General features: G+C 43.7%; 1 protein-coding gene across 1 annotated transcript in view; it reads left to right on the top strand.

Annotated features, from left to right (window-relative positions):
• ABCC3 (ATP binding cassette subfamily C member 3) overlaps positions 1–25,541 on the top strand; it is a 624,389-nt gene that overhangs the window by 357,351 nt on the left and 241,497 nt on the right. Inside the window, exons 9-10 of the mRNA XM_086930544.1 lie at positions 3,062–3,239; positions 24,504–24,665. Of these exons, the coding sequence (XP_086786670.1) occupies positions 3,062–3,239; positions 24,504–24,665 (340 nt within the window). The remainder of the gene's footprint in view (positions 1–3,061; positions 3,240–24,503; positions 24,666–25,541) is intronic.

Here is a 25,541-nt window from a genome sequence, read left to right as displayed (position 1 = left end):
TTTAAAAAAGCTAGCACACCCTACATGTTTCTTAATCAATTATTGTTGGGATGGCCTTTGGACGTGGCACACTTGCTGCAAAGAACTGCCGAAGACAAAAAGAAAGACCTATTGGCTTTTTAAATGCTTGTTTTACTGTGGCTGGGACACCATTTTCATTCTTATTGGAAGGAATTTCATAGGATGTCGAGTCCTTTCTTTAACTGATCTGACAAGCTCAATCTGCCGAAGTGGATGTCTTACAAGTAAACATTCCACTCCGTCCCTCCAATCATTGCTGCCTTCATTCTACAAATAGGGTGTGTTGTCTCACACCTCAATACATTGGAACAACATCTTGTTGTTTAAATGTCGCACACACGCCTTGTTTTTAGGTCGAGCCTAAGGGCAGCGTTCATGCGCTGCTCACTCTGCGAGGCATGCTGTACTGCAGTATATTATTAAAGCCCCACCCACTCTCCGCCCATAGTAGTCATTGGCTTATGTCATTGCCCTTCGTAAATTCTGGCTTTTGATTCGTACATAGGCGTGTTAGTCCCTCCTTAGTCACCTCCTTGTCTTCACTTGTAGCCTCCCACGAGGACTGGCCCTTTTACGTCGGTTGTTACGCGGTCACTTTATAAATTGGTGAGCACTATTTTCTTTAATGCTCTTCCCCTATTCCACCCATTGCATCAGAACATCCACCTGCTTTGTTTTAAATAGTGACATATTTCTATTCAAATGTCAGCGCGGTGCGCTTTATAGCGCCCACGCTTATTTAATTATTTTATGTACGACGCGGTCTGCATTCAATTTAGCGGCAGTGCCTATTTAATTATTTCATTTTAGCAACCGCGCTACATAGTTTTTGAAAATACTCTTTTAAAAATAAACTTTAGGTGAAAGCACCATACGCGCTTTCACTATAATGGTGGCTCCTTTAGTAAGACACTGCTCAAGTCAACCTGAAGATGCGAGCAGCGTCTAAAAAAAGGGGCGTGACCACCATGATAGTGGTCTTGCATTTGCGCGAGTTTGAGCTCTTGGCATTAAAAGCAACAATGCCATGTATAAATGTTTTCCTCTTAGAAACACATAAATAAAAGGCATTGCCATTTTCAATGCCAATAGCTTAAACACTCACAAATGCAAGACCTATTGCATTGAAAAGGCTTGTTATTATGTACAACTTAGAGTGCGTTAATGTACACCATTCTGCAATTTAATTATTCAGCGGCTTCATACGCTGCTCCTGCTGACTGCTAAATCCCAGGTTCAACTCTCCTAAAGTGGGTGGGGCTGCTGTGCAGCCATATTCCACAACTAATATAGCTCCTGACAACACATGCGATTTGATCGCAGGCCTTTACTACGTGGTTGTTACAGCAGTAGGTGGAGCGCTGGACTTAAGAATAGTATTATTTATTATTCCTACTCCTGTTTGGGCAACAGCAGGAATGGTCTTGGATTTCAAATCCAATACCAGTGCACCCCCTGCTGGAAGTCGTTGTAATGACTTGCGATGTAATGGTATTGCGTACTAATAACGCAGTCGTTGGAACAACGCGTTGTAATGACACTGCATTGTGGAGACAGTGTTGTAAACGCTGTTTCCCATCTACAACACCAGACCTTAGTGCGAGCTCCAAGTCAAGCAGGTAGGAGGCTCAAAAAAGCACAGGGAAATCCTGTGGTGAATGTATAAATAGCTGAGAGAGGCACTTTCCTTTTGCTGAGCCTGCAGCACTCTCTTAGCAAATAGTTACATTTCTTCTTCACGGATCCTGCTGCTTTAATGCTATTTTCTTCTTTAAAGGATGGCTTTATATTATTAAAGGCTGAGAGCTGGCTGCCTATCTGCAGTGATTTATAGGCTGTGAGTGAAGGCTCTGCTTCCAGGCCTACAGAACTGTCTGAGGCTGAAGAACTGAGCCGCTCACCTGCAGGCCCCTCCCCACCACTGCTCCCGGGCATTCTCATCAGGCACTGGAAAACTCCTTTCATTCTGTGAGCAGTGTTTACAACAGTTGATTTAGTTTGTGTACAGCACCTTCTTCCAAAGGCCCACAGCGTCGCCGTGCTAAGGATATAGTAAAAAGACTGCTAATTACGATTACGTGAACAGCCCAGAATATATCAACGTCATAAGGATAAACAGTAGTGCGAATTTACTAAGATTCACACTTGTTACTTGTAGACTTCATAAGAATAACAAGAACTTGCACATAACTCGCTGCGCTATCTTTGCAGGCTTGCACTTCTAGATACAGATGTAATGCCAAGCAAATGACTGCCCATACTGGCCCAGTGCTCCTGGGGTGCTTCCTTGCACTGTACAATGCAGCACTTGGCCTGTGTCCAGGAGGCATCACAATTGATCCTTTTGGCTGGGCATCTCTGGCCATCTGTTGCCTCTTCGACCACACCCCTTCCCTCCCGTCATTGCTGACCTCCTTTCTGCGTCGCTGCTTGATGATGAGTTGAACAAGGGCTGCTTTTTTCAATGCAGACCAATGCTTTTATTTTTAGAAGCTTGAAAGAAAAACACATAGGTAAAACACATTGTAATTTACAGCGCCAATAGTTCAAAATCACCCAAATGCGAGACCCATTGCATTGCAAATGCTTGTTTTATTTTGGTTCAGGATTCCTGTACATAAAATAGTTTTTACTTCACAGTTCCATCAAGGTTCCAAGCATTATCATCATAGATTGCTTATGTAAAATAGTTTGCATTTATCAAGTGTCTTCATACCATAATATGCAAATACAATCTCAAAATATGATCTTGCACACTACTGTCCTACCTATGACGCCTAGAAATCACTGCCCAAAGATCCGTCGCACATAGATGTGGACTAGGTGAATTGGGCAGTGAATTTGAATGGGATGAAAACGTGTATTTCTCCAAATATGCACCCTTTTAGAGTGTTAACTTCACGACGACCTATGCATTTTTCTGTATTAAGTGATTTCTTCTGATTATGGTATGAACTGCTTCTCCTACAGAGACAAACCATTGCACTGTTAGGTTACAAAAAGTAACATAATTTTCTTTCATTTCCCTTTTTTAATACAGTGTACTTATAGGATTCATAAAAAATGAGACCGCCCCTTCCTGGTGGGGTTTTTTGATTGCATCTCTGATGTTTCTGTGTGCTGTACTCCAGTCCCTGATCCTTCATCAACAATTCCAATATGCCCTTGTTACTGGAATGAGACTAAGGACAGCTATCACTGGCATTATTTATCGAAAGGTAAGCCGGGAAAGATTTGAATGGTGATGGGATTGCTGGGCATTTGTTGACAATCTATCTATCTATCTATCTATCTATCTATCTATCTATCTATCTATCTATCTATCTATCTATCTATCTATCTATCTATCTATCTATCTATCTATCTATCTATCTATCTATCTATCTATCTATCTACCTATCTGCATGCCTACGTACTATTTATCTATCTATCTATTCCCCATAGGAATATCACTTTTTGAACCTATAATACGCTTTGTACTTGGTGGACATGAAGGAAATGGTGCAACTAATTTTCCCTTTGTGGTTTTTCGAAAATCTTTTAAGCTTGGAAATAAAGCAAAACAAAAATAGTGATCAAATGAGGTAAAACAATGTGTAGATATCTTGACAGTTCTTTGGACGAAGTCTATAAATAGAAAATTAAAAAATAATGAATTTCATGCATTCTCCAATGCTCCAATGTTGTTTTGAGGGCTCATATAGGTTCTGTAGACCTGAGCATTCCGATTGAAATTATGCACCTGAAAATGTTCGTCATGATGCGCATTAGTTGTTGTGGTGGGTCTTACCTAATGTGAGAAACTGAAGCCTAAGTCCTGAATACAGTTGTGAAAAATAAGGAAGTATTTGTGGCATCTCATAAACACCAGAGGAATGTGGAGGGGACGCAGAAGAGCAGATAATACCCCCACCCCCAAATTAATTGCATTTATGTCATAGGTTACTCGTTAATGACTGACACTAATTAATTGCACAGCGTATGCCCCAAGTCAAGCACAAGAAAATAATAAAGCCCACAATGTATGCCTCTAGGAAAGGCAAAATAATGTAATACTCTCTACAAATACCATAGAGTGAAGGATTAAGATTAATGCATTAACTAACGAATGAATGAGTAGAACATTTGTAGAGCACGCTGCCACTCCCAAAGGGGCATCTTGGCTCTAGGGTTGCAACTGATTGAAATTCAGGAGAGATAGTAGGTAATAAAAAACAGTCATCAAATAAGGCAGTAGCGGAGTGTGTCCGGGCCCTGGAAAAGGCAGGCCTTCAGAAGCTTTTGAAGAGAGCTTTAGATTCTTTGAGACGCAAATGGGTAGGAAGTCAATTCCACGCCTTGGATCCTAACACTGAGAAGGATTTACTACCTCTGTTTTTTGTCTGAAAGAAAGGGGCTTAAGAAGATTGGTATGGGAAGATCTGAGAGTTGATGTAGTGGTATAGTGCAGCAATGTAGCAGTAAGGTATTTTAGTCCTGTAGCTTTGAATGATCTGAACACCAGTAGGAGGATCTTAAAAAGGATCCTTGTATGTACTGGTAGCCTGTGTAGAGTTTTAAAGACGTTGGAGGCAGAGCTTCATCTGTAGATTTTTAACACAAGTCTGGTGGCTGCATGTTGCACCATCTGAAATTTATGCAAAATGTATTTCGAGGCTCTGGCGTAAAGACTATTACAGTAGTCAAGCTGGGAGTTAATGAGGACAAATGCAACCGATTTCCTGGCAGCTAAAGGAAAAAGGCAAAAACGTTTCTTAAAGATTTAATAAGATTGAAGCACACGCCTGTTACTGCCATGGCTTGTGGATGGAAGGAAAGAGTAGTGCCAATTTAACTCCCAGGTTTCGAGCAACTTCTACTGTGGCAGGAGGTGGAGGCTCAGATTTAGGCCACCATTGGATTGGTGAAAAGATATTGGACTTTCTGAATAAAATAATCTTTGTTTTATCAGTGATGCATTTTAGATAGTTTTGAAAATTAAGTTCTCTGCCTAAGGAACCTTTATCAAGCAAAAGGACCAACTGTGTGTCATTGACATACAATGTAGTGGCAATTTCAAAAGAGGTTGTCAGAGAAATTTGAGGGGTCATGTACATTTTGCAATTTGTAGGGCTAAGAGATGATCCCTGGGGAACTCCAGATGTTAATAGGGATCACTGAAATAATATCTACTACCAAAATATCGAGTTCCCAAAATATCGATGACAAAATATCGAGGGACATAATATCGACTTTCTATCTTCACTAAGGTAAGTACAAAAATATCGACTTTAAAATATCGAGTGTTAAAAATATAGACTGTCAAAATATCGATTTTTTTATGTCTTTAAAATAAGTTAAAACTATTATAATATTACATATATTTAATATAAACATTGTTAAAATTATTAAATAAATGTAACATTATTACATAATTAATGTACATTTAAAAATTAATAATAATAATACATATATATATATATAAATACATGTTATTAATAAAACATATAGAATATATTTACCGTGGCATAGCAAAAGGTTTAAATTTAATGTAACCACTCCAGTGGGTGCTACATTACAGAGATCATTGGATAGCATAGGGGTAAAAATTACTATTCCCACTCCAGTGGGTGCTACAGTAGAGAAAGCGTACGCCTGTACCCCAAAAACCCTAAACTGACCCTGAACCCTAAAAATATCCCTGTACCCCAAAAACCCAAAACTGACCCTGAACCCTAAAAATACCCCTTTACCAAAAAACCCAAAACTGACCCTGAACCCTAAAAATACCCCTTTACCCAAAAACTGAAAACTGACCCTGAACCCTAAAAATACCCCTTTACCCAAAAACTGAAAACTGACCCTGAACCCTAAAAATACCCCTTTACCCCAAAACTGAAAACTGACCCTGAACCCTAAAAATACCCCTTTACCCACAAACTGAAAACTGACCCTGAACCCTAAAAATACCCCTTTACCCACAAACTGAAAACTGACCCTGAACCCTAAAAATACCCCTTTACCCAAAAACTGAAAACTGACCCTGAACCCTATAAACACACAACCCGCTACAGAAAATAAATTTAAAAAAAAATTATTTATCAATTATTTATTTTAAATTAATTAACAATTATATTATAATTATTTACCAATTATTATTTAATTAACAATTACATTAAATTTACATAATTAATTAATTATAATTAAATTACTTCCCACCCTATTCCCCTATAAACACACAACCCGCTACAGAAAATAAATTACTAAAAATTAATTATTTATCAATTAATCATTTTTAATTAAATAACTATTATATTTTAATTAATTACCAATTATTATTTAAGTAACAATTACATTAAATTTACATAATTAATTATTTATAATTAAATTACTTCCCACCCTATTCCCCTATAAACCCACAACCCGCTACAGATTTATATTACTCAAATATTATTACATATTAATAACTTACCTTATTTTCGATATTTTTGTTGTCTATATTTTTTCTAGTCTATATTATGTCTAGTCTATATTTTTGATTCGATATTTTGGCTATTCTAGTCGATATTAATCGATATTTTTGTTGTCTATATTTTGTCTAGTCTATATTTTGTCCAGTCTATATTTTTTACTCGATATTTTGTCCAATCGATATTTTGGACTCGATATTATGTCTGTTTACCGTTAATAGTTTTCTGTTGAAGTGCATGGTCCCAAAGTGACTACTTGTCTACAACCAGTTTAAAAAGGTTATATCTAGGCCAAGGCTTTGTGGAAAATGCCATAATCCTTGATTCATCTATGGAGTATAGCATGTGCGATGGCATCACATGCAGCTGATAGAGCGAGTAGAATCAACATCACATGTGAAATATTGGATGCAGTGGATAGAGCGAGTAAGGTCAACACCAGTCAATCAATCAGGTTTCTTGTAAAGCGCGACTACTCACCTGATAGGGTCTCAAGGCGCTGAGTGGAGGGGTGAGGGTGGATCTGCAGATGAGATGATTTGAGGCAGTGACGTTGCTTGCCTGAGATGAAGAGGCAGGAAGTTCCAGGTCTTCACAGCGTGGTAGGAGAAGGATCTTCCTCCAGCCGTGGTCTTGCAGATCCATGGGATTGTGGCCAAGGGCAGCGTGGTGGAGTGGAGATTTCTGGTGGGAGTGTAGAAGGAGAGGCGGTAGTTGAGATATGCAGGTACGGCATTTGTAGAGGGCTTTGTAGGCATGCATGAGAAGCTTGAAGGTAATTTTGTTGATAGGTAGCCAGTAAAGGTCTCTCAGGTAGCCAGTGATGTGGCTGCAGTGGAGGATGTTCAGGATGAGTCTGACAGAGGCGTTCTGGATGTTCTGCAGTTTCTTTAGGAGTTTTTAGGTGGTGCTGGTGTAGAGCGCTTAGCCTGGAAGAATGTTAATTGGCCATGAGATAGGGCTTAGATTGGACAATTGGCAGGGTCTGCTAAAGATTTTATTTTGTAAAGGTTTCAGAGCTGCTTGCTTCCAATCAGAGGAGACCTCAGCCATTGACAAAGAGGTGTTTATGATATTATTTATAAAAGGATTCACAATGTCAACTACTTTATGAATGGATGATTGGGGGCAGGGATCAAATCTGGAGCCCAATTTGCTGGAGAGGGTGCCCTGTCATTACTGTGAGAATGTAATCTCCTGAAAGGTTGCTAATTCTCTGATCCTCCCCTTTGAAGATATATCTGGTGAAACCCTGACTGAAGACGGTATTGTGGTTGAAACACCCTTTTGAGTGGCCCGTATTTTCATATAAAAAAAAAGAGGAAATCTGATCACACAGGATTTGAGATGGAGGGATGTCTCGGACTAAAGCCTTTGGTTGTAACAAAGATTTTGAGATTTTCAAAATAGTGTTTGAATCAAATTGTGCTTTTTCGATCTGTGTGGTGAAATCTAAATTCTTTGCTGCTTCAATCTGAACATGATATGCTTTTTGGACAGGCTCTTATAATTATAAACTTGCCGCCATTTACGTCCAGCTTGTTTACAGATTAGCTGTTCCTTTGCTACCATTGGAGATAACCAGGGGGCTGAGGGAGAATTTCAGCAATTCCTAGCAGATTCAATCGGGGCTAAGTAAGTACCTTTGTTTCTAATCCAATTATTAAAAGAGAAGAGGTGTTCAACTAAATTCCCCATAGGAGTAGGAGCAGTGGAAGAAAGACATTGGCTTAAACACAGGTCACTCATCGTCTGGCCATGTTTATGACGCAAGTATGAGTACGTGGGTGTGGTGGGTAGGGGGAAATTGCCTGGACTGTTGGGAATAATAAAGAGGATCAAACAATGGTCGAACCAGAGCTGTGGACTGGGAGCTCCAACTTCCAGATTAGGGTGATTAGAGCAAATGCCATCCAAGGTGTGATCTTCGATATGCATCAAAGATCTGACTAATTGATTCAGACCAATGATGTTTAAGGTTTTGAATAAATTTGATACGTCAGAATTGCTGCTGGTTTCAAAGTGATAGTTAAAGTTACCAAGAATGGTGAAATTAACAAAGCGCAGTAGAAGAGGTGTCAATGCTTCTCCCAGGGAAGCTAGAAAGGTAGATCCTGGGACTGGTGGGCTGATATATTAGGCCACCTGCAAAGGACTGAAAGGGACTGATCTTAAAGCAAAAGCATAGGCTTTTGGCACTTTTTAAAAATTCGAAATGGAAAGTGCCTTATAGAAATATATCACTGAAGATGATAGCAAGACCAAACTCATGCATATCTTACGTGACTTGTCTTAGTATTGTATTGCCTCTAGGGACCACGGAGACTATGTTACACCATTGTTTAAGCCATGATCCATTATTAACAAAATTTCTAATTGTAGTTCCTCTATTAAATCATATACCTCCTGTGTATGTTTCTTAAGAGAGCGGGCATTAATGAGCCCACCTGATAGTGATTTGTTTTGGGAGCTATGTGCCTGGTTGCTATCAAGGGATGGCTCTATTAAGGGACCAAACTCGCCTTTGCACTTTATGCAAACTAGGTGGTCCACAATCGAGGATGGGTCCCACGCATGGTCACAAAAAGAGACTTAAAGTTGACAAGATTTCAGATATTCTGAGGAGAGTAAATTACCTAGATTATCACGGCCAATCGCCGCGGACGCTATCAGACGAACTTGCCTTTGTCTCGCTGGCGGCACACCCACTGCATGCGGCCGCTTTGCGGCTATTTGGACAAACACATTTACTTGCTCAGAGCTCTAACAGGCTCTGCCCACCTAACAACTGGTTGGACAGAACTCCAAACTATCAGTCCGCGTCCTAGTACTGCATTGCTTCAATGTGGCGGGGAACCGGCACTTAAAAAGTAAGAGGGTGCTTGTAAGTGAAAAGTATAGACGTTTAAAAAAGGTCTAACATTCACTATTAGTCACAGATTCCCTGAATTCAAAAGTTCCAAGAGGATGCTCAATGTACACATAATAACTGCATTTGTAGTATGATGGATAGTCTTCTAGTTATTTAAAACAAAAGAAAAGAGCCTAAATGTAATAAATGATGTGCCCTCCTTTATAATGAAACAACGAAACAAATGTTGCCCTCCTGCCAAGAACCGCATGCTTAACAATTGATAGTATTTTATTACCCAATTCTAGTGTCTAACGTAGGGGCATTAAATATATTCTTGTTCCTTAGTTATATTAATATTGTTGTCGACTATGAACCTGTTTGATATATCTCATTAAGACGGTGGAACAAAAACTGCAATTTCTCATGTATCTCCCTCATTCCATTAATTTCCAACACCAGGCTGGTGAGTGGATGGAGTAGCAAAGGTCCAGGGAGTTTAAGGCTTTGGACAACACTTGAATAAGTGATCTCAATGGGTGGGTGGAGACACACTCGAAGCTCTGGACCTCTTGGGCTTCAGATACGAAACAGATTTGAAAAGTGGTAAGTGTGTTCTCCACATAAAGTTACATCAATTTTCGAGATTAATATCCATTTTTTCGATCATAGTATGGAGGACAAAGACATTTTGTTTACAGTGAGGTTTCTTTTATTTTTGTTCATAGAGCAAAGGACAGCCGACACGTGTTTCGCCCCCTCTTGGCGATTTGCGCCGGGGCTTTCTCAAGGCTGTTGAAGAGGATAAAAGAGAGTGTTGTTTAGATTGTGTGATCTAAAAGCAGTTGACCCCAAGGAGAACAGAAATAACACCTAGTGTGAGGAAATAGTTAGAGGTAATTCTGTGTTAAAATGGCAAGAGAAGGCTAGTATTCGTGCTCAAAGAGAGGTGATAATTCTTGAATCAGGTGCAGTGATGTGGAGAATTCCAGAGCCACGCAGAGCAGAATTGAAAAAGGAAGCAAAATACTTGTTTTTAGAGATATTTTTAGTAAGACTGCAAGGTCTAGTGAGCGTGAGAGAGAATTCCACGAAATTCAGTTTTCTCAATCAGAAAAAAGATCCCAAAATGCCAAAAGAAAAGGAAAAGATGAAGTGAGTGGACAACGATACAATGTGATAAAATAGAATACAGTCATAATACCTAGGTTGATTAAGTCACGTAGACAATCTTCGTATCCAAATATTTACAATGTCCCAAATACAAAAATATAATTCTTCAAAGGTAATCAATCAATCAATCAATCAAAGACATTTATAGAGCGCGCTACATACCCGCGGGGTCTCAAGGCGCTGGGGGGGGGGGGGTGCCGCTACTGCTCGAACAGCCAGGTCTTCAGCTTCTTCCTGAAGGAGAGGTGGTCTTGGGTCAGGCGCAGGTCGGGAGGGAGGGAGTTCCAGGTCTTGGCGGCCAGGTAGGAGAAGGACCTTCCTCCTGTAGTCGCTCTTCGGATGCGGGGGACGTCGGTGAGGGCGTGGTTGGCTGATCGGAGGAGGCGTTTGGGAGCGTAGAAGTTGACTCGGCTGTTGAGGTAGCTCGGGCCTTGGTCGTGTAGGGCTTTGTGTGCGTGGGTGAGGAGGCGGAAGGTGATTCTTTTGTTGACGGGGAGCCAGTGGAGGTCTCTCAGATGTCCGGAGATGTGGCTGGTTCGTGGGATGTCGAGGATGAGTCTGGCTGAGGCGTTCTGGATCCGCTGGAGTCTCTTTTGGAGCTTGGCGGTGGTACCGGCGTAGAGGGCATTGCCGTAGTCCAGTCGGCTGGTGACGAGGGCCTGGGTGACGGTCTTCCTGGTCTCGGTGGGGATCCACCAGAAGATCTTCCGTAGCATGCGGAGGATGTTGAAGCATGCCGATGAGACGTTGTTGACTTGCCTGGTCATGGAGAGGGAGGAGTCCAGGATGAAGCCCAGGTTGCGTGCATGGTCTGTCGGTTTGGGTGCGGTGCCCAGGGCGAGAGGCCACCAGGAGTCGTCCCAGGCGGAGGGTGAGGAGCCCAGGATGAGGACCTCCGTCTTGTCCGAGTTCAGTTTCAGGCGGCTGGTCGTCATCCACTCGGCTACCTCTTTCATCCCTTCGTGCAGGTTGGCTCTGGCGGCGGCGGGGTCGTTGGTCAGGGAAAGGATCAGCTGGGTGTCGTCGGCGTAGGAGATTATGTTGAGGTTGTGCTGGCGTGCGATGGCCGCGAGGGGGCTATGTAGACGTTGAAGAGGGTGGGGCTCAGCGAGGATCCTTGAGGGACGCCGCAGATGACTTCGGTGGCCTCTGACTTGTACGGTGATAGACGGACTCTCTGTGTTCTTCCCTCGAGGAAGGAGATGATCCATTCCAGTGCCTTGTCCTGGATTCCGATATTGCTGAGGCGCTGTACTAGGGTGCGGTGGCAGACAGTGTCGAAAGCCGCGGAGAGGTCTAGGAGGATGAGGGCCGCTGTTTCTCCGTTGTCCATCAGGGCTCGGATGTCATCGGTGGCGGCGATGAGGGCGGTCTCGGTGCTGTGATTGGCTCGGAAGCCGGACTGTGAGGGGTCGAGGGATCCACTCGTCTCGAGGAAGGCGGCCATCTGCTTGTTGACGGTCTTCTCGATGACTTTGGCTGGAAACGGGAGGAGCGAGATGGGGCGGTAGTTCTTGAGTTCGGTGGGGTCCGCTGTGGGTTTCTTGAGAAGAGCGCTGAGTTCGGCGTGCTTCCAGCTCTCAGGGTAGGTGGCGGTGTTGAAGGATGTGTTGATGATGTCTCGCAGGTGGGGTGCGATGACAGCGTCGGCCTTGTTGAAGATGTGGTGAGGGCAGGGGTCGGTCGGTGATCCGGAGTGGATGGAGTTCATCGTGCGGATGGTGTCTTCGGTGCTGACCGGGGTCCAGGCGTGGAGGGTGGTGGTGGGGGGTGGTTGTTCGGTCTTGGTGTTCGATGGTTGGTTGTTGAAGCTGTTGTGTATGTCCGCGATCTTGTTGTGGAAGTATGAAGCGAGGGAGTTGCAGAGGTCTTGCGATGGGGTGATGTCGTTGTTTCCTGCGCTGGGGTTGGAGAGCTCTTTCACGATGTTGAAGAGTTCCTTGCAGTTGTGTGCGTTGTTGTCCAGCCGGTCCTTGAAAGCAGTTTTCTTGGCAGCGCGGATCAGCTGGTGGTGCTTCCGGGTGGCCAGCTTGAAGGTGGTCCTGTTGTCTGGTGTAGGATCCCTTCTCCAGACTTTCTCGAGGGCTCGGCAGTTCTTCTTGGAGCTCTTGAGTTCGTCGGTGAACCACGGGGCTTTCTTGCTGCCGGATCTGTTGGGCAGGGTTCTCAGCGGGGCGAGTTCGTCTGCGCAGTTGCTGATCCACCTCGTGAGGTTGTCGGCGGCCTGGCTGGGGTTCGCTGAGCTGGCGGGAGGGTGCTGGCTCAGGGAAGCGGCGAGCTGGTCTGCTGTGATCTTGTTCCAGCTTCTGCAGGCGGCCTGATGCTGGTGGTGGTGGGTCGTCGTTCTCTTGAAGGTGAAGTGGACGCAGCTGTGGTCCGTCCATTGAAGCTCTGTGGCGTGGCTGAAGTCGATGTCTGTGCTGGAGGAGAAGACTGCGTTGAGTGTGTGTCCGGCGAGGTGGGTGGGGGTGGACACCAGTTGCTTGAGTCCAAGATTGGCGAGGTTGTCGAGCAGGGTGCTGGTGTTGCGGTCGTTGTTGTTCTCCAGGTGGAAGTTGAGGTCCCCCAGGAGGATGTAGTCAGCGGAGGGGAGGGCGTGCGGGCTGACGAAGTCGGCGATGTCCTCGCTGAATTGGGTGCGTGGTCCCGGAGGTCGGTAGATCAGGGTGCCTCTGAGGGTGGTCTTCGGGTCGGTGTGAATCTGGAAATGCAGATGTTCGGCGGTGGGCAGGGTGTTGTCGGTGCTGGTCGTGAGACGGATGGTGTTCCTGTGGATGATGGCGATGCCTCCTCCCATCTGGTTGGCGTTGCGGTCCCTCCGGACGATCTTGTAGCCCTCTGGGATAGCGATGGCGATGTCGGGAGCTGAAGAGGCGTTCATCCAGGTCTCCGTGAGGAAGGCAACGTCAGGGGCTGTGGTGTCTAGGAGGTTCCAGAGTTCGATGGCGTGTCTGTGGACGGAGCGGGTGTTGAGCAGGATGCACTTGCGGTGGGTGCTGCTGGTGTTCGACTTGGCGGGTGCTGGTGCGAGGCAGGTCCGGATGCAGGTGAATTTGCAGGCGTGGCAGCTGAAAGGTCCGTGGGTGTGTCGTGGTGTGGCTTGATGGCATTCTGGGAGTCGGCCGGAGTTGAGAGCGATGAGGGTGGCGGCGGAGTACGTCAGGCGGGTCGGTCGGGGTCTTCGTGGACCAGGGGTCCTGGCACTGGGCGCGGTCCAGGCGCGGACGGGTGCAGACGGGCTTACCTTTGGCGCGCCTTCGGCGCACAAACGGCGCGCCCGCTGCGCGTGACCGCTGCGCGTTCGCACGGTCGCCATTTAAGGCGAAGTGCGCGGGTGGGCGGGGCAGCTGGGAGGCGGGAGCAGAAGGGAAAGGGGCGTGGTCAGCGGTGGTGGCGGGAAGCGGGGAGCGGGGAGGGAAGGCGGAGGGCGGCGAGGTAGGCGGGCAGACAGGAAGGAGAACGTGAAAACGGGCAAAGTGACCAAAACAACGGGCACAAATGCTTAAGCAAGACGCTAGCAAGGGAAGTAAATACAGTGAGAAAAACAAGCACAAATGTTATCCAGCAACAAAACAAAAACAGACGGCAGCGGCGTCAGCCGGCCACGAGGCAGAAAAACAAGCACAAATGTTTATACTAAGACAAAACAACAACAGAACAGACGGCAGCGGCGTCAGCCGGCCACGAGTAAAACATTTTCTGTGAATTCAGACAGAAACATTCCATAAGTACGATTATATTGTCACTCAGAGTTTTATATATTATGTTTAAATAATACATTGTGATAAGTACAAGCAAACCTACACAATATTATATACGCCACGGAGTTACTAGACGATCTTGGAGCCCTCCAACTGATCCAGCTGGTTACTGGCCCGACTCACGAAAAAGGCAACCTCTTGGACCCTATCTTTAGCAACTGTTTGGATTTAATTACGGATCAACCCATTCCCCTTCCATGGTCAGACCATTTTCTGGTCCCGTTCACCTGGGTCACCTCTAAAGCCCCCCAGCCAACCCCTCAAACTACTATGAGGAGAAACTGGTCAAAACTCCCTGTGGAACCATGGAGACGTGAGTTAGACTCCACTCGCCCGTTACCCTGTCCAGACCCCAATGTGGCGTACGATAACTATGTAAGCTGGATCACAAAATCCTTGGATCCACTTCTGCCTCTCCGTAGGTCATCCTCAAAGCGAGTGCAGAAATCAGCCCCCTGGTTTTCCGACTCGCTAAGAGAGTTGAAACGCATCTGCAGACAACGAGAGAGAGCTTGGAGCGTAGACTTCCTCCCGGAAAAAAAGGCTTCCTATAGAGAGGCGATCAGAATTTATAAAGAAGGGGTCAGGACAGCCCAGGCACTCTACTATTCTGACAAAATCCTGGAATCCAAATCTAAGCCCAAAGAAATTTTTAATATAATAAAGCAATGTACCAATGTCGCCACTGCCCCCCCTCTGATCAAGACCCAGGAGCAATGTAATGAACTGGCGGAATTTTTCTACAATAAGGTATCAAACATATACTCCACCTTTCCAGCCACGGCCTCAAATCATGAGGCGACTGAGTCATTCCTCCCGGAAAATCCCCCCCCCCCAGACCAGCCGACTCCTGAGCCTATGCTCGATCATTTCCCCCTCATGGACCTGGACACTTTGAACAAAGTGGCTCGCCAAGTAAAGTCGGGCTCCCCCCGCGACCCAGCCCCTCCAGGAATCCTGATGCAGGCAGGTGAAGTCACCCTCCCTGTTATCCTGGAACTACTAAATCTGTCCTTATCCACATGTACAGTCCCCATTGCTTGGAAGCAAGCCATGGTTCGGGCACTTCTAAAAAAACCTAGCCTAGACCCTGTTGACCACTCCAATTACCGCCCCATCTCACTTCTTCCGTGGGCTGGCAAGGTATTGGAGAAATACATAAACGCCCGGCTGGGCCAGTTCCTGGAGAATCATTCCCTACTTCACACGTCCCAGACAGGCTTCAGACCAAATCATGGGACTGAGACTGCCTTGTTAGCAGTCGCCGAAGAATCTCGAAGGATACTGGATCAGGGAGGATCAGTGGCAGTGATCCTCCTTGATCTAAGTGCTGCCTTCGATACGGTCAGCCATGCCACTCTGCTGAACTGGCTCCAGACCATCGGAATCTCGGGAGATGCACTAAGGTGGTTCAGTTCCTTTCTAGCTGACAGATCTTTTCAGATCTTTGATGGCGACACAACATCTACCAGCAGGCCACTTAGCTGTGGAGTACCGCAGGGCTCGTCTTTGAGCCCTGTATTATTTAATGTTTACATGAAGCCTCTGGCTGGAGTAGTCGAACCGTACGGCATTAAGATCGTGTCGTACGCCGACGATACCCAGCTAGTGGTTTCATTGGCCCAAGAGAACAACAGACATCCCTCGGCTGGCCTGCTGAACTGTTTGGAGAACGTGAGGGAATGGATGACCAACTCCTCCCTCAAACTGAATGGAGGAAAAACAGAGCTCATGCTCCTAGGTCCAGCTTCACCAGTACCTTTTACCTCCTTGTGGCCCGATGGTCTAGGCACACCGCCTACTCCCAAGGACAGTGTGAAGAGCCTGGGAGTATGGCTTGACAACAAGCTCTCTTTCTCCACTCAGGCCACCAGGCTGTCTGCCACCTGTTTTGGCTTATTTTCACAAATTGACCTCGCACACCAAATAGCTGTATAGTAAACACAATGTCAGTGTTCAATCAACATTCATTTTATAACCAAGGTAAAGTTTGATTACTTTCCTGATTCAATTCTATTTCAGCTCTTTTGTGAGAATGGTAACACAGTAATGTGATATTAAGGTTGTTACAAAATGATAAATAGCTTAAACCATTCTTTTAAAACGATCATTAGATGTGGACCTAGCCTGATGCAATTTCCATGTGCTCAAAAAAATGTGTGTCCATATTTTAACTTTTGAATGCCTGACGCAATCTTATGCGCCCAAAAAATATGTGTTCATATTCCTGTTTCTGCATGCCTTGAGGCTAAGCCATAACTACCATTTGACAGATGGTGGGAATGTAATCGTGAAACTGAAAGCATTTAGAACAAATTATTTTTTATTATTATTTCTTTTGTGCTTTAAATGAGTATCAGACATATGGGTGAACATACGCCATCCACTTATATTACATAAGCTGTCAAAACTTGACACTCTGTTTAGCAGACACCAATGCCTTTTAAATGGCGCTCACCCTATTGAGCCGATCGGGACATAGACATATGGGTAAACACACGTTACCCGCTTATATTACACAAATTGTTAAAATCTGACATTCTGCTTAGCAGAGACTTACACGTCTATCACCTCTTATAAATGGCGCCTGTTTTACTGAGCCGATCGGGACACCATCCTGAACAAATCCCGTAACTAAATAATTTTATTTCTTTTCTTTTTTCGCTTACATGGTATTACTGTTAAATACTTAAAAATATCACGGAAAACCTTGCATGCGTATTTGGCCCCTCGAACCGCGATAAATAAAGAAAAATAAACAAACACTCGAAAATGCCGGCTACCACTTCCGGGTCATTTCCTTTAATTACCGGGTTCCCGCGAAAGTGAGTAGCGCGGGGATTCAACCCAAGAGACCACCATGTCGAAAGGACTTTAGGATCGGGGGCATCAGTCCAACAAGTAAGTCTCTCGTGCATGCAGCCTAAACCGCTTTATGTGGTTTTCAAACTACGGATGTACACCACCCCCCTCCCTTATGGACGGAAGCGTCCGTAATTAGGATATATACCAACTACATGCCATTTCCAAATCTTGACTTGTCTCTCTTGCATGCCGCCTAAACCGCCTTATGCGGTTTTCAAACTACGGATGTACATCATCCCCCTCCCTTATGGACGGAAACGTCCGTAATTAGGATATATACCAATTACATGCCATTTCCAATCCTTGACATGAATATTTGGCTTTTTACTGTTGCACGCTGTTCCGTGTTTTCGCGCGTATACCAGCCCATTATATTGCTCACGCCCCTTGCTCTTCCTATATAACCTTAACATGACGAACGGCAACGTAACATCTGTACCGCTATGCAAAGAATGCCCGTCTTGTTAAATTAACAGAATACAGGAATGCTATTCCGTTTTTAAATAATGCTATACAAGGTGTGAAAAACGTGCATTGAAGATGTATAGATCGGCTAATATTTCTGATTATGTGTTTGTTGAACATAAAAACTAAGCAAATTCTCCTTAATAGAGGTAACCTATGACCTTGCTAAAAATATGTTATAAAGCCACCAGGACCATCACCACTTCGCCCTAACTGCCAACAAATGATCCTTTTGGATGGCAGTCCCTATGATGTAGGCAAAATAGCATTGTTAAAATTAAATAACATGTACTACCGCCAATGTACTACCGCCAATGGGCTAGTTAAACCCCATACAAAGAAATCACGAACCTGGTTATTTCACGTTGAAAAAACCTTTTTATATATAGACAGATGGTTTTTATATTGTGTAGGTTTGCTTGTACTTATCACAATGTATTATTTAAACATAATATATAAAACTCTGAGTGACAATATAATCGTACTTATGGAATGTTTCTGTCTGAATTCACAGAAAATGTTTTACCTTTGAAGAATTATATTTTTGTATTTGGGACATTGTAAATATTTGGATACGAAGATTGTCTACGTGACTTAATCAACCTAGGTATTATGACTGTATTCTATTTTATCACATTGTATCGTTGTCCACTCACTTCATCTTTTCCTTTTCTTTTGGCATTTTGGGATCTTTTTTCTGACTGAGAAAACTGAATTTCGTGGAATTCTCTCTCACGCTCACTAGACCTTGCAGTCTTACTAAAAATATCTCTAAAAACAAGTATTTTGCTTCCTTTTTCAATTCTGCTCTGCGTGGCTCTGGAATTCTCCACATCACTGCACCTGATTCAAGAATTATCACCTCTCTTTGAGCACGAATACTAGCCTTCTCTTGCCATTTTAACACAGAATTACCTCTAACTATTTCCTCACACTAGGTGTTATTTCTGTTCTCCTTGGGGTCAACTGCTTTTAGATCACACAATCTAAACAACACTCTCTTTTATCCTCTTCAACAGCCTTGAGAAAGCCCCGGCGCAAATCGCCAAGAGGGGGCGAAACACGTGTCGGCTGTCCTTTGCTCTATGAACAAAAATAAAAGAAACCTCACTGTAAACAAAATGTCTTTGTCCTCCATACTATGATCGAAAAAATGGATATTAATCTCGAAAATTGATGTAACTTTATGTGGAGAACACACTTACCACTTTTCAAACCAGGCTGGTGAGTCTCTATTTTGGAGAAATATTAAACTATGTTATTGTTTTGGTAAAGCATATACCAAACCCAGGACGGAATCCTCTATCTGGCTGAAAAAAAACTAAGGGGCATATTACCAACAACTAGCGATAATTTTTGTCTCTAACTTGTTTAGAGACAAAAATTATCGCCGCACATCGGCGAATTTTATCGCAGATAAACCTTGCTATTAACAAGGTTTATCGCAAATGCGATAAAAAACGGCCGAAATGCATGAATATCGCTGAGAAGTCAGCGATATTCATGCATTATCGAGCAAATGCTCTTAGCCATGTTATCCACCTCCCATTGGATAACATGGCTAAGAACTGCTCAGGGCAGGTGTTAGCTTTTGGAGATATTCCCGCTTAGCGCGAATATCTCCAAAAGTTGGTAATAGGAGATAGCGATGTTAGCGACTGTTTTCAGTCTCTAACATCTTGGCACGCCCACTTTGCATCTCATTAGTGATAAATATCACTGACATGCAAAGTGGGGCCCAAGATGGTCGCTATCTCCTACTAGCTGTCGCTAACTGGTGTTAGCGACAGCTTGGTAATAGGGAGATAATTTTATCTCCGCTTTCTTGGCTTTTAAAGCCAAAAAAGCGGAGATAAACCCCCTTGATAATATGCCCCTAACTTCATAAAATATCAGTAATTATAACAATTATTACTTAATAGTATAAAAAAGCATATGTTCTTTAAAAAGGTAGTGACACTCTGTTTTCTATCTCTGACATGATACATAAAGGGAGACAGTGCAACAGTCTTGAAGGGACAACTATAAAAAGAGATACGGAACAGAGTAGAGCGTGTAGTCCTAGAAACCTGAAGCCATTGAATAGCATAGGTAGGAAAGGTGTCTCACAGGCAACTCAGACTTTGAGGAAGGCATAGAAACAGAAAGGCAAGATTCCCCCCAACCCTGAGGACGCCGGGAAAGGAAACAAATGCACACAAAAAGGAAGGATTAAGGTGAGGTTGTACAGTTCCTATTGCAAGAAAGATACATATAGAAAAGACACTGGGCAAAAACAAATGTGAATGAGCAATTTTTCACTAAGAGAAGAATTCATCAAGTTGAGATACCCAATGTCAAATAAATAAGGAAAGAAGTTTGAAAGAAAGAGTCATCAGAACCATCTTCACCAGTCCTTTATCTATTATCGCATATAATCATAGCCATACCTTGGCTTTACATAAAAAATATATAGATTTAACTCCAAATGTTAAGTGAGCGATTGTTCAATGGTGCTTGTCAAAAAATACCAACTTATTACACGAGCAAAAGCAACAAGGCTTCTGTGATCTTAGAATTTAAATATTTGAATCTGCCACAAATATGTAAGCAGATGCTGATAGTGGCCAAGAGATAAATTGCGAGCAGGTGTCACTCAGCACAGACGAACTAGTTTCAGTGATAGGAAAAATAAGTCACTATCACTACAAATACAGTATTTGATGTTAATCAAACCGTAGAGTAACTGGCATTCTTGTGTAAGCCAATGTTGGCATCGGAATGATCTCTACTCACAATGAATGTTTAGAGGGCTCAAGTGCCCCCTGTTAATTGGACACAGATCAATACTACAATCATTATCTTGCAGGTGATACAATGTCAGAAAAACAGATTTTGAAACAAAATCATAATGAGTCATTCAAGCCATTCCCACAATTTTACTATTACAAAAAAACATTTCTTTTTTTAGGTCGAGTCTGAGCGCAAGCGCAAGCGCTGCTTTGGCGATCTGTTGCAGGTAGAGTATGGAGGAGGAGCCCCAGCCATATTTTTCATGGCCTGTGACTTAGTCCTTCGTAAATGCTGGTGTTTGATTCCTTAATATACTGCCCTGGCATAGGTCAGTCACCCCTTAGCTGGGTGCACTATACCAGTGGTGGGGGTACAGGTGCATGAGCCCTGTACCCCTGCAGCCTCTACGTCTATTCTTAGACATTGTGAGCGCAGTGCTGCCATTAAGAGTATATGGTGCTGGGAGTTTGTCATTACAAACTCCACATCCGATTTAGCACACAAGGTGGACCCACAGCGGCACAGGGTCATCGGGTGCAGGGTGCTGTATTGGTGTTGGGTGCCCTGTTGGTGTCAATGGGGATTCTCTAGCAACAAACACTGAAAGGCTCAGGACGCAGATCTTTTTGAGGTGACCACCTATTCAGAGGTTAATTGGGGATGCCTGTGGATGCTGGGACTCCATCAATTGGGCCTCCCAAGGTCGTGGTATGTTGGGTGCAGGGGTGTCTTTTGACATACTTTTTTTTTATTACCAGCTCCAATCGCGGTCGGTGTATTCTCCAGAAAGGGGATGAAGGCGTCAGTTGGAAACTTGAGGCAGGTCACAGATCATCAGATCCAAGGTCAGGATCGCTGGGGAGACCACCTTGTGGTGTTGGGCCACTCAAACTCGGGCCGTAGGGGTCGGTGCAGAGTGGTCAGACTTGCGGATTTGGCCTGTGCCACTGGTGTGCAAATCCAGTGCTCATGGGAGACAAAGTCTAGGTAGGGAAGGCAGGGCAGGTTGGGTTCTTGGGGCTGCTGGTTGCAGGACACACCGGGATTTACTTGTCATCTATCGAGGTCGGGTCAGGCTGATGGGGCTGGGGCCAAGTCAGTTGGCGTCCTCTTCTTCTACTTCAGCACGGCTTTTCGGTCTTTCTTCTTCTTGTTTCTTCTTGTCTAAGGAAGCAAGGATCAAGGTTGCCCATAAATACTAAATTTAGGGGAGTAACAGGTAGGTAAAGGTCCAGGCAAATGGGTCCATTCCTTGGGTTGGGTACACCCCCTATTATAGAACCCTCCAGTGGGAGGGTGGTATAAGCCTCACTCTGGTTTTCTGGGTCACTCCATCTGCAAGATGGTGGGGGCTGAGAGTTGTGCTTCACATCACCTCCGGCAAAGTTGGGCACTCCTCTTCTCGTAACTTGGTTTTCCAGCTGATTCTATCGGCCATAGTGGGGGTCAAAACCGGTGGAGGCCAGTTGCTGGGAGCACCAAATGGGTGGGGTAGCTCACAAAGGCGGCAAGCCTTTGAAGCTTTCCCTTCGTGGACCCTGCCCCTCCTGGGGGGTCGGGGGAAGGCTTGGCACCTCATCCCAGGATGTGCTCAGTTTTAGGACGCTGAGAGAGTCACGCTCTAGAGCCAGGGGTCCAGAGATATGTCTGGTGGTGGCAGCTGGTGAGGAGACACTCAGCCAGGACACTAGTCTTAGGTGGTTTTGCAGGGGGTATCTCTAAGAGGCCCTCTGAATGCATTTTTCATTAAATCCCACACTGGCATCAGTGTGGGTTTAATAGGCTGAGAAGTTTGATACCAAACTTCTCAGTTTTCAGTGCAGCTATTATTGAGCGGTGAGGTTCAAAATAACAAATTCTAGACCATATACTCTTTATGGCATCACTGCACTTACAATGTCTAAGAATTGACTTAGACCCTGTAGGGGTACAGGGCTCATGCACATGTACCCTCACTACTGGTATAGGGCACCCAGCTAAAGGGGTTACTTATCTATGCCAGGGCTAGTGGATTGTAGGCATGCCACACAGGGATGTGTGCCATGTCGACACACAGCCTGCAAGGGCAGTGTGTGTATGTAATGGCACAGTGCCTCTAATGGTTGCACAATAAGTGCTGCAGCACCATGAGGCCTTCCGGGTCACAGTGCCCTTGGTACCTTTTACAAGGGGCCCACAGGTTGTCATCAAGTTGCCAATTGGCTCTTGCAACGGTACAGTTGAGGGAAAGATCATAGGCCCAGGGTACCTGGTTGGCAGGGCACACTCAGTCACAGTACATCAACATTAGGCAAAAAGTGGGGGGCTACCATGCACAAAGGGGCACTTCCCTACACAATGCACTACAATACTCCTTGTTAGAGTCTCTTAGGAGATATACTATTTTGCTTTGCGAAGAGTAATTTTGTACACCTTTGTACTTTTATGACTGTATACCGGATGGTTGCCTTGTAGAAAGCTTGCATTCAGTACAATGGGCTTGAGTTGGTTTTGGTGACAGTGGCAAATAATTAAAAAGGCTGCATGCCTGATTGTTTTTATGAAAAGTTAAGATAAAGGCTGTAGGCCTGACATATTAATTGTTAAAACCATATGTTAATGTCAATAGGCATTTAAGGGCGAATTGTTATTTTGCTGTCATCATATAGGTATTTTGTTACATGAATTGTCACAGATTACCTTCATACGGAATGACTTTAGTGTTGGTTACTGCCTCTGATAAACCCTAGAAAAGATTTGAACTCTAATAACTCTTGCTGGAATCTCATTTTAGCTACTTGGAAGGATTTTGTAACACTAAATTATTTAATAATACATGCATCCATATGTAAATACATAAATATCCATATAGATATATAGAGGTAATGGAAGCCCTCTCGTTTCTGCCATTGGTCTGTCTGAGTGTAATTTACACTGTGCATCCATCTATGATAGCGAACTGCATGGGGTAATGGTTAAGTCCACATCAGCCTTGTGAATAATGGCATTTTCTGATCACGTGTACATCCATCTGAAAATTTGTGAGCTTCAGTTTCATAGTTGGTTTTGTTGTTGTTTTGTTGTTCCCTTTCATTTCTTTGCTTCTCCATTTATTTCAGTGTTTCTTAAGAGGGTGCAACAGCTCTCTAGGCAGTTGTAACAGCCTGCTTGCTTGCTGTTTATTAATATGAAACATGCTGCTTCTGATGTGGCCACTTCTTCTAAACCAGAAGTCCATTATGGAATGTTGTGACCTATATCAATGTTTTACCATTCCCAGATGGCCAAAGCGTTGGTTTTAAATGTGGTGCCCATGATTAGACTTTAAAAGAAAAACAGACCATATACAATGCATTTGAAATATGAACACCCGCTGCTATGTTTAGTTTTGTTATTGCAAGGATATGTCTGCCATATTTATGCGACAGCATGTTTTCCTTTTTCTACTTTTATTGTTTTAACGTATTTTGCATGTGTTGTTGAGTTTGTGTTTGTTTAATTGCAGCTTTGTCTGCGGGGGAAAGCAAGAATGAGTCAGTGGGATGCATGAGTATAAACGTGAGTGACAGAGTGCATGTATGGTGATTTATTGTATACCTAACCCTATCAATGACAAAATGACATATTCATTAATTAGCCAGATATATTGCCATAGCTTGTTTAAGTCAGTATATTTGCACTGAGGCCTACTTGGTATTACCAGGGTGTGCTTTCGATGCTCTGTTATAAACATTTAAACCTCTCTTTAAACTCTAAAACGCAGGTTTCGTTCTATTCGCGGCAGTATTGAGTTGTCATGGAATAATATTCATTGCATTCTCCTGCCACCTTGTGTTTGGAGAAGGAATTACCTTTAGAAATTAAAATGAAAACCGTAGGAAGCAGGAAAGGGAGGCTTTGTAATCTGTACCAATTGACAGCGATATTGATTTAAGTTTGCCATGTTTGTCCGAATAGTCCACACGTGTTATGCGAAGTCCCGTCAATATCCATTTGACTGCAGAAATGTATTTTTTCAATTTGACTTGTTACTCGAAACATATTGCTGTTTTGATTATTTTTCAATATTCGATGTACGTATTTTAGAAGTTTAATACTCACATATGTGTGCTAGTGAAATATAATGGTGTACGTGGATTTAAACGATTTCCTGATTTCAACTTGCAGGCACTGGTGATCACAAACTCAGCGAAACGTTCCTCTACTGTGGGTGAAGTGGTCAACCTAATGTCAGTGGATGCCCAGAGGTTCATGGATTTAACTACATTCCTTAATATGCTCTGGTCTGCTCCACTTCAGATCTGCTTAGCCTTATACTTTCTCTGGCAGGTCAGTACGATGTTTCTAAAGTTATTTGTTCACTGTTTCATCTGATATATTCAAAATATAATTTAGAAATATATACCATATATTTTGTAGAAGTTCTTATACGCAGTACCTTTGAAAACGTTGTAGATTATGCTATTAAATCTCCTCATTCAATCAGGCTGTTAAAGTAATTAATGTTTATGTATTGTTATTTGTTAGACTGTATTCATAAAGGGTTTGTTGCCAAAACTTCATGGCTCTAAGAAGGCACCTACAATACAAAAAAGCAGGATTTTATATTGTTCCACACCTTGCCACCCTCCCATCCTAGAGAATGTTCTATTGCCCCTTATAGTCATCGTTGTGTCGAGGAGAAAGGATCAGTTTTTGTGAGTGGATAAAAGGTAAGAGGAATTTAGTATTTAAACTTGGGTGCCATAGAACTAGTAGCATTTCCAGCTGGTGCCTTAAATACAGCCATCATTGGATTGAAATGTATCTGCTTCCTAATTGACAGCTGTGCATGTTACGCTACAGAAGGCTGTAATATTGCCATGTTTACCTTTAGTCTAGCCGCAGTGTTGTGAATGAGTTGGATATTATCGTGACCCTTTCAAACGCAGCAGGGTCGACACTGTTGCAATTGTGCGACACCTGCATCAGGCTGTACCTGCTTAGCCACCTTTTCTGAATCTCAAATTGAAACCACATGTGCAATTAAGGCAGTTACATGTTCTGGAGTGGGATTAGCTTTCTTCAGTGTGAGACAAGAATTCACATCCAAGATCCTACTGGCCTGCACCTTTGGTTGATCTATGAAATGCTCTCACCAACACCTGCCCTTCTTTTCCATGCAGTCTGAGCCTGGATTCTCCAATCAGAATATCGACGCAATCT

The sequence above is a fragment of the Lissotriton vulgaris genome, chromosome 7, assembly GCF_964263255.1.
Source record: "Lissotriton vulgaris chromosome 7, aLisVul1.2, whole genome shotgun sequence".
NCBI classification, from domain to species: domain Eukaryota; kingdom Metazoa; phylum Chordata; class Amphibia; order Caudata; family Salamandridae; genus Lissotriton; species Lissotriton vulgaris.
The sequence above is the reverse complement of the archived record's forward strand: the minus strand, read 5'-3'. Positions and strand labels throughout refer to the sequence as shown.